Consider the following 13,535-nt stretch of genomic DNA (forward strand, 5'->3'; position numbering starts at 1 on the left):
CTTGCCTTTCAAATCTTGTACATATCCCTCTTTGCAGCTGTGCATGAGCTGAAGGATCCACCTGTGTTGGGCGCCAATACATTGCCAAGCGGGGTCACCCAGCGCATGAAGGTCAGACAGGTACCTGAAAAAGCAAGGCCATGGTTGACCAAGTAGGCTTTGGTAGAGCCATGAATAAGGACAAAAGGAAAGCTAGCATATTTTTAAATCATTACTTTTTTAAAAGAAAACCTAAAATGTTATCAATTCGTAAAGCACTTGTCAACATTAGTCTTCAATACTTAATTCTAAATGAAATACATTCAAGTTTCTTTTTACGCGATTAACAATAAAACTATATTTTTTAAAAATAAGGACTTCATAAAGAGACAACCAAGAAGACAAAGACAACTTGCAGTGATCCTAAATACGTAGTGAAACCTTACCTTTATACCCACATTTAGTCCACAGAGCGAGTGCTTCCATACTTAGTTCTCAGTCATTACAGAAAACACAAGAGGAAGCCAGCAGAGGACACCTAGTGTATAATTTTTTTCAATTGGTTTTTTATTCCTTTCTGGTCTGAAAAATGGCCACTAGATGGCAGTGTGACCTTATTTTCTATGCAATCCAACAGGCTATTTTATTACGTAAAGAGATTTGGTGACAATAAGCACTTAACCTCTAACATCTGAACTCTATTTTCGTGACTAAGAAAATATTTCCCTAGAAAATATAGTATAGATGGGCATTTTTCTTAGTTTTTTAAATAGTTCTTGAAATATTCAAAGTCTTCTTTCTATATAAAATATCCAAACCTGGATTGAAAACTGAAATATATTTCAGTTGAAAAATTTCTGACAAATATTATTCAAGATTTGGCCCTCGGCCATCACAAAATATATAAACATACAGTAGTCCCCCCTTATCCACAGGGAATATGATCCAAGATCTTCAGTGGGTGCCTGAAACCATGGAGAGTACTGAACACTACATACACTGTTTTTTCCGATACATACATACCTATGATAAAGTTTAATTTATAATTGGGCACATAAGAGAGTAACAACAATAATAAAAACAGAACAATTATAACATATAACATATGGTAGTAAAAGTTACGTGAATGTGGTCTTCTCTCCCAAAATATCTTACTGTGCTGTACGCATCCCTTCTTCCTGTGATGATGTGAGATGATAAAGTGCCTATGTGATGAGATGAAGTGAGGGGAATGATGGAGGCACTGAGATGGAGCACTAAGCTGCTGCTGACCTGACCATACTTCGAAAGGAGGATCATCTGCTTCCGGACCACAGTTCACTACAGGTAACTGAAACCACGCAAATGAACCCACAGACAAGGAGGGACTACACAATATGTTACATCCAATTACATCAACTCCAAAAGCTGAATTTCTTGTCTTGAAATTATTTTTAAACCATAAGTTGTCTGTTGTTTTGGGGTTAAAGATTTTTGTTCAATGATAAATTTTAATTAATGGCCACAAGCTGTGACCTCTAGCCAAATTCTAATCACTGAGGGATACACCAGATGCTTCTCTCCCACGTTCCTCCAGTACTAGGTATTTCCTTACTCACAGATATCTCGATCAGCAGCTAATTAGAGGAGAAACATTTTGTAGTAAGTTAGCGATAAATAAACTGCTGAGAAAGCTGACATCACATTTACGAACTACCCACCCTGGCCTTTACAAGCTAATGCAGTCAGCCTGGGCTCTGAGCACAGCTGGGCATTTGATCATCCTGCAAAAGGGCCCCTTCAACAGTGGGGATTCACACTGTACAAAGATACCTCAAAGTCGGCCCAAGAGCTGGCCCTTCTACCCCTCTACAAATCAATTAACAGCATCCCAAGAATAAAACTACAGTCTAACAAAATACATTTAGCCTGGCATAAATATTGCAACCCAATATGATTCTTCCTCTCACACAAGGCTTTTTTCATCTGGAATATAAATATGACAAATAGTACACTGTGCTATTTCTTTGCAAAAAACATGTGATTTTATTCTTTCTTGTTGGGGATACTTTGTCTTAGCATTCTCCGTAGATAGGTTTATTTTGCCTCCAAATATTTCTACAGTACTTTCTCCTGACACTTTCACTCATATAATAGCCTCAGATTTAGTGTTAGTAGTAAAGTAGAGGAATACTCTTAGGAAAGCTGCTTCCTTTTAATTTTTAAACTACTGAACAGGAATACAAATGGTCCATTACAAGAGCTCAATACAGCAAGAGAAATCAATAAACTCTTTTAATAATTTTTAAAATCATACATTTCTTCAGTATGGTGAGTAGGTCCTTGCAAAAATTAATAGTAATCTATTGTATCATCTTATTAATGGGTATTACATTAAAAGAGTTTTATAAAGAAAGATAAATGTGTTCTCTTGGAAATTCTACAGTGTTGCGATTCAAAACTACAACCCGTAGGTAGGCTTTTCGGTGCTCAAATGACTTAGTCCAATAAATTTCTTCTTTTCTTTCAGTATGTAGTTTAACGAAGTACAACTGACCGTTGAACAACACGGGTTTGAACTGTGCAGGTCCACTTATATGTAGATTTTTTACAATACTGTACCGTAAAAGTATTTTCCCTTCTTTATGATTCTCTTAATAACATTTTCTTTTCTCTGGCTTATTTTATTGTAAGAATAGAGTACCTAAGACATACAACATACAAAATGTGTTAATCGGCTAATTACATTATTGGTAAGGCTTCCAGTCAGCATTGGGCTATTAGCAGTTAAGTTTCAGGGGGACTCAAGTTATACGTGGATTTTTGACTGGGCAGACGGTTGGTGCCCCAACCCCCACACTGTTCAACAGTCAACTGTAGTTTCATTTCAAAGGTTTTTGTTTAAAATACAGTACATGTTGCTATTTCTTCTAAAACTGCGTATCAGAGAAATTTGACAGCTTTTTTAGAGGGGAAATGTAAAGAATACTAATTATGGTTATAATGAGCACATGTTCAATATCTTAAAATTGAAGCATTATGCTTTTTAGCCATATTCTGGTATAATTTTTAACAATTACCAGGGATAGGATCATACTCCTATGGAAAGAAGCATATGACATCACTTCACCTCTCACTAAGGCTACAATAAGGAGAGTGGAAATAATCAAAAAGTTTTTAACTAGACAAGACAGTAAACCAAAGTGAAACAATACAGTAGTAATTTAAACAATACAGTAGTAATTTGATTTTCAATCACACCATGCATAACTTCAATTATGGAAGAGAACCAATACAGATATACTTTGCTGATGATAAAGCGGTCTCCATCCCTACTTGATGCTCACAGTACCCACTGTCATAGATTCCAAAGTGCAACAGATATTTGACCTGGTTGTGATGTTGTTTTTATTAATAACTAAAAATTAATTTAAAGAGGATAATAAAACTAATTGTTCAGTGTCTTCTCAAAGCATCAAAAATAAAGTAATGATTACAAAATAAGTAAATTACTTGGTATTCCTGTTCACATTCTTGTTCTTTTCCCTTTAAAATGACAGGAAAAAAGCACCTAAATAGGCCATTCAAAAAATCTTTTTTAACAACTTAACTAGTCATAAGAACTACACATTAGTTATCCATAGAAATGGTAATTCACTAAATAAAGAAATCATACATTCAATAAGGATTAACCTGTTACTATTGGCAAATTTAATAGCATAAATATAAACAGGTAAATACAAAGCACAATTAAGTAACACAGTGGAACACAGACAATAAGATGCTAACCAGTTGTGTCTCCCTGGACAAGAGGATTAACCTCCCTGGAACTCTGTTTCTTTATATGTTTAAAAAAAAAAGAAAGAAAGAAAGACAAGACAAGAAAAAGCAGATGGATAACTAACATGTAGTTTATTTCTAGCTTTAAATTTCCACGATTCTATAAGCCAGAAAAATCCCCCAAATACATTCTTTCCTATGGAGACAGCTTAGAGAAAAGCAAAGATAGGCTTTGAAAGCAGACAAACATGAGTCCTACTCCTAGCTATGTGCACTGAGCAAGAATGAAGTCTGAGGCTCAGTTTCCTCATCTATATAATGGGTATCGGACATATGCCCCTGCAAGGCAGCTGAGAGGATTAGAAATGGTATACACAGTGCATCTAACATGACGCCCGAGGGTACTACAGACTCCTGGTAGTAGCAGCAATCAATGTTAGTGCTCCCTACTCCCTTCTAAAGCCTCCTGTCCCTTTCCTCTTTGGTAACATATATGTGCTGAGGACAATGGCTCATGCTGCTACTATTCTCCTAAGTCACCAAGAACACAGGTCTGAGTGTGGACCATTGTCCCCTCCCCCACGGCAAACACAGCAGCTTTCAGGCTAGACCCTCTTTTCATACTTGGAAATTATTTTCAATGGCCATATGGTGACAACAGCTAAATGCATAAATATATACAGTCAGTCTATTATTTTATAAGTACTGAATAGTCAATAAACATCACTAATTAGAGAGGGCATTAAGTTTGGAAAATAACAGCTTATTCTGAGAATAAAAGCTACATTCAAAATATGCCAGCAGAAAATAATGTTAATGTTTTTGTTTTTAAATCATAGATATAAAAAGCTTGTAATTTATATGCTTTGTCTCCAAATCCTTGTATAAACATCATATAAGTGTAATTTATTGACTACTTATATGCCAGGTGCTATATTAAATCCTTAGATGTATTCTTGATTTTGTTTGCAACTACCCCGAGATGCAGACAGTGTTATGTCATTTCACAGATGAAGAAACTGAAAAGAGAATGCAAGTAAGTCACCCAAAGGGAACAGCTAGTTTCCTAGTTCCCATTATGCTATGCTGCTTCCTTCTAAGGAAGGCCTTCTCATCATAGCCTGTGGTATCCGTCACTTTTTACATCACTGCAATTTTTTAAATTTTTTTTTTCTTTTCAATACTAAAACCTTTCAAAATTTTCTCCACCTTTGAGCCACGGCCCACTTTTGTGGCCTGAAGAATTTCCCACCCAGAATGACAGTACTGTACTCTAAACCATACAGGGAGCCCCTGCCTTCTGGCCTGTGGGTGCCCACAGAATGCAACACCCTCGCTGTCCCGCTAGGTTAGGTAAGCCGTTACTCAGCAGGAGGAAGAAATGACCAAGCAATGAGGCTACTTTCCCTTTCCCCAAATAAACAGAATTTTCTTGCCCTGAGTGCTCCCAAATTTATTAGTACACAAAAGAACTCTGGTGTCCTACAGTAGATACCTGCAAATGTCTGCTATTTGTCTTCCCTCTCACCACTTCCTCAATCTCCTAATCCCCCAAATTAGTTTTAAGGGTTAACCTTTGATGTATCTAACCCATGACGTTACATGTGATTTATCAAAATTCTTGCAGAAGGTCTACCTTATATAACGTTTTTGGTCATGTAAAGTCGATGGTGTCTCAAGCAATTTAGCCAGAAGTAATTCTCTTAAATCTTCAATCCGTGTTTCTACTTCAGCATAATCTATTTAAAAAGGAAAGAACATATATAAGATTTACAGAATGGAAACTTAAAGTCAAATTATGGAAAGCAAAACAGTGATTGACTTGGGGGACAGGGGCTGACTAAGAAGAGGCACAAGGGAACTTTCTGGAGTGACAAAAACATTCTGTCCAGGGTGTGGGTTACGTGGGTGTATGCATTTGTCAAACTCGCTGACCTATAATATGTAAGGTCTGTGCATTTCACTGCATGTAAACTTACCACAATAAAAAAATGAAATTAAGTTTTCTGTGTCCTTATGGATTTCATTTAGGAATTTATTAAAGCCCTGTGATATTTATCCTAGTTGATAAGGCATTACCACAGGACATTTTAGGCTGTTCTTATCTTCTGTAACTAACTCCTGCATTCGAGATAATCTCAAAAGTTGTTTAGTTCACTTTAAAATAAGGTTAGAATTCATTAATAATGGCTTTTCTGAAGAGAGGAGATTAAAATGTAGGTTTCCATCTCTACAAAATATCCGTAATTGATTCTTTCCAGTAAAAGAGATTTTTTAATAGCATCGTGGTTAATAAACAGCAAAGAATGTCCGAGACTAACCTATCCTAAACCTATCCTATAGCCATGGTTTTTCATTTTCACTCTATCTTGGTAAGAAAACTCACGTTATTTTTGAAGTAATTGTTTTACATTTTTAAAAGAGCACCATACAAATGAAAACTAAAATGTACATAACTTTCTTTGCAAAATACATTCTACATTCTTCCTGTAAAAAGAAAGTAGGAGATCTAAAAGTAATAAACAAATCTTACATTTTTTGAAAACTTGCACCTCCGTTTTCCCAAAGAGTGACTTGGCCTTTTCATAATCATTAATAACCACATCATAATCACCCTTTAAAATAAAGAAACATTTTGGAGACTGTCAGTAAAGTATCATGAACACATTTGGTTAAGATAAAAAAAAATCTCAACTCTTTAAAACTTATGACATCATAACCATGGGTACATAAATATATACTCTACCTTTTGAATATTCCTTTCAATATTTAGAGGAAGGTTGAAGAGGAACTTAAATCGCTGAAGCACATTGAGAGCATTTCTGGTGGAATCTGCCTTGTCCTTTCGACCTAATACTTCTTGAAATAATGTGTCTGCAGTATTACTTGCTCCTATTTTAAAAAGACCAAAAGAAGCTTAAATAAAACAAAATGATAGGCTGCTATTGTAGCTTTACATTAAAACTCAACAGACTTTTTAAAAAGTTAGCTACTTTGGAGATCTTTTATGGTTTGCTAAAATACATTTCCACTTTGCCCACTGAGTCTTTTCATATGTTAAAAATAGTATCCAATTAAAAATAACCATATTTACCAGGCCCAAATAAAATCACTAATGTGAGCCTACATTTATTTTAGCTACTCTTCTAAATTTTGTAGCAATTACGGGTCCTTAGATTATTTCATTAGTTCAGATAATAGGTTAAAACCCACACATATACACACAGGCACACACAACTACACGAGTTAAATTCTCTGGATTTAATACCTGCCCTATATGGCAATAAAAAAAAGAAAAATATTTATTTTTCAGAAAAGTTGTTCAAAAGAAGTATTTCAGAAGTAATTCTATTTCTCGGTAAAATTATCTGTTTATGCAGCAGGCACAAATAATTACATAAGCAACTTAAATGACAAATTTTAACATATCATTAATGAATACTTACTTCTTAAATCTTAATTTATACACAAACTGGATATTCTCTCTCTCTCTCTCTATATATATATTTTAACCTAAAAGACTTCAAACTATACATACAAATCGCTATAATATGAAAGAATTGCTTTATCTAAAGCAAAACTTACTGTGCACAAAGACAGTTTAACTTTTTCAACTTGTGAAATATTTTTAACTAGCCACAAGAAAAGGGGAGAAAAAGGATAACTGTTTTTGGCTGTTTGATCGCTGCTCATAAAAAGTTTCTACATTATCTGGTCTACTGACTATACTTTAAGCAAAGATGAAAAAATTACCTCAGTCTCACTGGGTGGCTTGCATGCCATATTCTCTAGTCCACACTGTGGGTGGCCTGATCCTGTTAAAAGTTGTCTTTGTAACATAATTGTTTTATCTAAATAATGTTTAAATTCTGTTGAAATTTTAAAGGCCTAGTAGAAAAACCTAGTCAAGATAGCCGTTTTCACCACATGCTTTCAAATGCAGAACACTAAATTTCTATGAGTTGAGAAAAAATATATTCCCTTCTTCCCACCAAACCACATAATGGTGGCTAAATGAAGTATTTGAAATCTGATTAGGGTTAAAACATTTTTCTTCAAAGAAAATTAAGTATTTATCATTTAAAAATATAAACTTCATGATTTGAGGCTTCATAAATGAAAAGATACATAAATGTCACTAAATATTTTTAAAAGATTGATTACTTATATGTGGGCTGTGGATGTTAAATTCCCAAGCACTTTTTTTTTTGCACAATAAAAGAATTTGGGACAAAAGTATATGAGTTCAAAATTAGACTTTACTCACTGTTTTTAAATGTAAGAAAGAAATACCAACTAATAATTTTAACTCCTCTAGAAAGTATGAAAACAAGTACGAGTAGAAAATTCATTTATCATTAAATAAAATTAACATTGTATAGAGAAAAATTTATAGGCAGAAATTATAAACTATAAAATTATAATTTATAAAGAAATGTATATGTGGAGAATTTTAATATATGCACATAGAGAAATATGCTATGAAATCATAATTTTAATTTATAATTTCTATCCATAAATTATTATTGTTATGAATTTTACCACGTTCACAATAAAATTTTGGGAGTTTATAACTCTTTGATAACTGGATGATTTTATCACTAATAAAATAAATGAAAGCAGTGAAACTAAGCAGATAAAAATCAACAACAGCTCACAAAATGCATTTTACGTCTATTCTCTAGGGCTAACTAATAAGAAAAACAAAACCACTAAACTCAGTGGTGGTGTTCTCACACGAAGTGACACTGCAGATAAGCCATCAGTCAGACATCTGCCATGTCTCCCAAGAATAATTTCCCCCACATACCAATCCATCCACATCTTTACTCCACCTTCTCACACGGAGAACACCCAACTTTAAGGCAGCTGGCAGGGGTTGGAACAACTACTGTGTGACTTAGGTCTTACAGGTTGCAGAACCAATCTAGACAACTCTGGACCTGAAAGCTGGTTGTTTCTCCTCACGAGGGCTGTCACAACACCAGCTCACTGGACTGTGACTATCATCGTCTCAGTTACAGATGCACCGCAAGCACCAAGAGCAAGGCTGCTATAATGGCACTGGGCTGCCACTGTCATAGGTCAACAAGAGCTGTAAAATTTTCCTCAATGTAAGAAGGAGAACATGGATAAACCTGTAGGGTATTATGCTAAGTGAAATAAGTCAGAGACAGACAAATACTACCTGGTATCATTCATATATGAAATCTAAAACAAAAACAAAAACAAAAACAAAACTCCAATCATAGAAAAAGGGAGGAATGGTGGTTACCAGGGGCTGGAGGGTGGGGGGAATGGGGAGATGTTGATCAAAGGCTACAAACTTCCAGAAAGAAGACGAATACATTCTGAGGATCCAGTGCATAGTATTGTGAATACAGTTAACAATACATATCATATACTTGAAAACTGCTTGGAGTAAATCTCAAATGTCCTCACCACAAAAAACAAACAATGATGTGATGTGACGGAGGTGTTAGCTAATGCTAAGTCGGTAACCATACTGCAAGATACAAGTGTAGCAAACCAACGTGATGTATACCTTACATTTACACAATGCTATATGTCAATTATAGCTCAACAAAGCTGAAAAAAAAAGACAGGAAGAAAAGACACTATCACACTGCACACTTACTAGTCAAACTCTTATCTCCCTATTGATATTCTATCCTTAATAATGAAAAAAAATTAATTGTACCAGGAACTCCGGTCATCTAGAAAAACTAGTCATATAATTCTAATGATATCTTATAATTTCAAGTATGTTTATTAAAGTAAGCATTATACTTTCTCTTATTTTGAAGTGACCCAAGGCACTGACACCTGAGTCTGTAGATGACAGAAGTGACTTTTAACCTACGCTCTCTGTTTGGGGATGAAGGTGAATGAAGGAGTGCCCCCACAACACACACACACCACAACACATTTTATTCCAAGAACAGGCAAGGTGAATGAGATTAGGAAAGGAAACATTAAAGTACCTAGCAATTTAAAGTAACTTTAAAATATACATTTAAATTCATAGCAAAACCAGGATCGCAAAGAGACCTAATAACCTACCGTATGTGTCTCAGTTTCTCTCAACAGATTTCAGAAAATAACCAGATACACTGCCATCTATAACATGATGATATTACATGCATAGCATCATCACCAAAAGTTCATGCTTGTTTAGAGAGCCATACCTGACACTGAAATTCTATAGCACTACCGAAAGTACAGAGAACTAGGATCTTGGGAATGAGAAAAGGGTTCCATACTGCTCCCAAGAGCCACTGTTCCCATTTCCTCAAATTCTATTCAGTAATCTCAAATTGATAGCTTGAAATCAATCATGATGGGAAAATTTGGACATTGGAAATGCTAATATTAAAGTTAGTTTTCTTTTTCTTTTCTGGAATGCTATTTGTTAAACATTTACCAGCACACCACTAAGTCAATTCCTTTTTTTACAAACTTGGCTCAATATTCCTTAGCGGTTTAAGACCTTGTCTTTCTTCTCTTCATTTTACACAAAGGATTTGGGTCAAATTATTCAATCCTGTTAAATTCAACTATCATATCTATGTTGGTGACTCCAAAATCATATATACCTTGTGATGTCAGTTAGCTTAAGACTAATTTTGAAAGAAGACACAGCGCTTGTGCACATAAGCACAAAACACACACACACACACACACACACACACACACACACAGGAATACTACTCAGCCATAAAAAAGAATGAAATCTGGCCATTTGCAACAGGATGGACCTTGAGGGTATTATGCTAAATGAAAGAAGTCAGACAGAGAACGACAAATACCATACGACTTCACTTATATGTGGAACCTAAAAAACAGAACAGACAAAACAAAACCCAGACTCATCAACACAGAGAATGGACTGATGGTTGGCAGAGGGGAGGGAGGCTGGGAGCAAACTGGGCGAACGGGATCAAGAACTACTAACTTCCAGTTTTAAAATAAGTCGTGGGGATGTAATAAATGGCATGGGTCAATAATAGTGTATTTTTTTAAAAGGACTAATCTTTACATATACTTTCCTAAACATACAATAATTTTTATTAATGAATACTCATCACAAAGAAGTTCCTTATTCTGAACCATCCCAAAGATAATTCAATCAGCCTTGGCTGTTTTAAGGGGATCCCATGAGAGCATTTCTTGTGACAGCCCAGCATCATCCTATTACCAACTTAGTCCCTTAGAGGAACCCTGAGGATTTCCCTTTGAGTGAACCCTGGCAGGAGAGCTAAGGAGGGCAATAATCCGGAGCACGTCAGCTGTAGGGGACTTAGGGCAGGACCCTGAATCTAGACAGATAGCTGGTCAGGTTTTAACATGAAGGACAGTAGAAGCTGGACAATCAACTCTTAGGCCCTCAGTTCGCCTCTCTTTGGCAAGAACTGAAGAAGAGGAAGAAAAGAATGAATATGCCGTGGAGGAAGAAAAAACATTTTAGCCTCTATGGATACCTTATAACCTAAAAAGAGTTTGGGGAAGCTTTGGTGGGTAGCATAAAGACATACTAGACATACATACAATATGGAGTGCTTACTCTATGCTAGGTGCTATTTTAAAAACTTAGTATGTCTTCTAAATTCTTCTTAATTATTCTAAAAAGATATTAATTCTTAATTCACTTAAACTTGTTTATGTCCCTAAAACAGGCACTATTCTTATCCCCATTTTATAGTACAAGCAACTGAAACAAAGAGAGGTTATTCAATTTGCTCAATGTGACACACACACAGGATATAGTGAGAGCTAGAAAGATATTCATGGGTACAACCCTCAGGAATCGCAAACTCAACAAATTATAAGTTGAACTGAATATTTACCTCTTTACTCTTCTCCTCATGCCCCAAACCTGCTCCTTCTTGCTCTACTTGAGGCCAGAATCTGAAAGTCATTACTGACTACTACTATTCTTCCTACTTCCCACAGCAAACTGGTAACCAAATACTGCCCGTCTCATCTCCCTAACAACTCTCATCTTGCCATTCGCTCTACCTTCATCACCTCTGTTTCAGTTAAAAGTCCTCAGCACTTCATTCTTACATGACAACTGTGCGCGTCTATCTGATGCCTCTTCTTGTCTCTAGTTTAGCTCTCTCCTAATCCATTCTCTATGCAGATGGCAGAATATTCTTTAAAAAGTTTATAATGTCTCTTCTTTATTTAAAATCCTTCAATGGCTCACCAAAAGTCTTCAGGATAAAGACAAATTCTACTACACCACACAGAAAGCTTATCCTAAGCAGACCCCCCTCTACCTTGCAGTCCTACATCTCACATCTGCACACTACCATACTGGATCCTGGTTCCTGGTCTGTAGGAGGTCTCCTCTGAGGTCAGGGACTTCCTCCTCAGGTGGGTTGCCCTGTCGGAATACCTGCATCCACTTGGCTGCCCACACGCCAATCTCTGCTTGCCTGGATAATTCCTACTCATCTTTGAAGGCTCACATGACCCTCTCCTGAGATTCTCTCACTCCACTTTTCAATAAGGTACATCTTGTGCAGGCTCCAGATGCACCCCAGGATTACCACCAGCAGACAATCATCATACCATAATTTAATCACCTGCTTATCTGTGTTCTCCATTAGACTATAAACTCTAAGGAATAATGCGTAAGTACTATCTTCATATCCCTGATGGAACTAACATGTGCTCAATAAACCCTTACAGAGAAAAGGACTAAAACCAAGCCTCTGAAACAGTACCCAGTATTCCTTCTACTTAGAGAGGTGGTGCAGTACAGTACAAGCCCCTTTTGGCACGGTGTACAGAACTGCATAAAAGGCTATGCAAGTTGAAACCAAGCAAACAATCTTAAAAATTAATGGGAAAATTACGATTGTTCTGCGACTTTGAAAAATTTTTGTTGCAACATTAAAAACATGCTTACTGTTGGTCATAAATAAGAAAATGCAAAAAAAGTAAAACCAATATTTACTTAGTTCTCTATGATGATTTAAAATATTAGAAACATTGAAAATACAAGTGCTCTATTTCTTTGCAAAAAAATTATCAAGATTGCTTGCTTTTATTCATCTTAAAATTTATAATACATATCAAGCATCTTCTCTATACTTTGATAAATTATCATACTCCTTTCTAGATTTATCCTTTGTACTCTGAATGTCATTGGTTGTCTCTGAGCACTCCTTTAAGCATCACTTCCCCTAGGATGTCTTCATCCTTTTCTTCATCCTTTCCTCATTTCCACTGATAAATTCACCTTTATCCAGTTCCTCTGGCTGCACAGCTCGAGTCTCCTGAACAGCAGCAGTGCGTACATCCCCGTCAGCTGCTGCTTCTGTAACTCCAGTCATGGTAGATTTGAATTTCACTTACACTGTTACCACTTTTTTTTTTTTAATGCACTTTCATCTTTGTGGGCCAATCCCCTCTTTTGATTATCTATTTCTATAAAAAGCCACACGAGTTTATGTCTGGGGGACAAGGAGTCCACACATCTATATGCTTGTTGTCTGTGTGTCAATATATGTATAGTGACCGGTCACAGACAGACTCTGAAGAAAAAGAGGTTAACTACTCACTGATCATCTCTCACATCTCTTATTTATGGAGTGATTTGTGGACTAAACAACTGGCAACCACTTTTGTACTTTATGCGATTATGACAAATATACTGTGATAATGGAAATCTGAACTGTGTTGCTGGGGGACAGGTATATTTAACCAAACTGTGGTGACTGAAATTCATGCCTATCAAAACCACGCACAGCAAGCTCTGTTGATAGTTGAAAGTACAGATTTGAAGC

The 13,535-nt window shown here is 35.9% G+C and overlaps 1 protein-coding gene across 7 annotated transcripts in view; it reads right to left on the reverse strand.

Annotated features, from left to right (window-relative positions):
* Nucleotides 1-13,535, reverse strand: part of EXOC2 (exocyst complex component 2) — a 252,177-nt gene that overhangs the window by 147,421 nt on the left and 91,221 nt on the right. For all 7 annotated transcript variants that reach the window (XM_087858228.1, XM_087858229.1, XM_087858230.1 and 4 more), the window contains 4 exons: nt 6,485-6,630; nt 6,272-6,353; nt 5,375-5,477; nt 6-124 (listed from right to left, as the gene is read on the reverse strand). In XM_087858228.1, the coding sequence (XP_087714354.1) occupies nt 6-124; nt 5,375-5,477; nt 6,272-6,353; nt 6,485-6,630 (450 nt within the window). The remainder of the gene's footprint in view (nt 1-5; nt 125-5,374; nt 5,478-6,271; nt 6,354-6,484; nt 6,631-13,535) is intronic.

Source organism: Ursus americanus, chromosome 32 (genome assembly GCF_024610735.1).
Source record: "Ursus americanus isolate L20-20 chromosome 32, mUrsAme1.1.p, whole genome shotgun sequence".
Taxonomy (NCBI): domain Eukaryota; kingdom Metazoa; phylum Chordata; class Mammalia; order Carnivora; family Ursidae; genus Ursus; species Ursus americanus.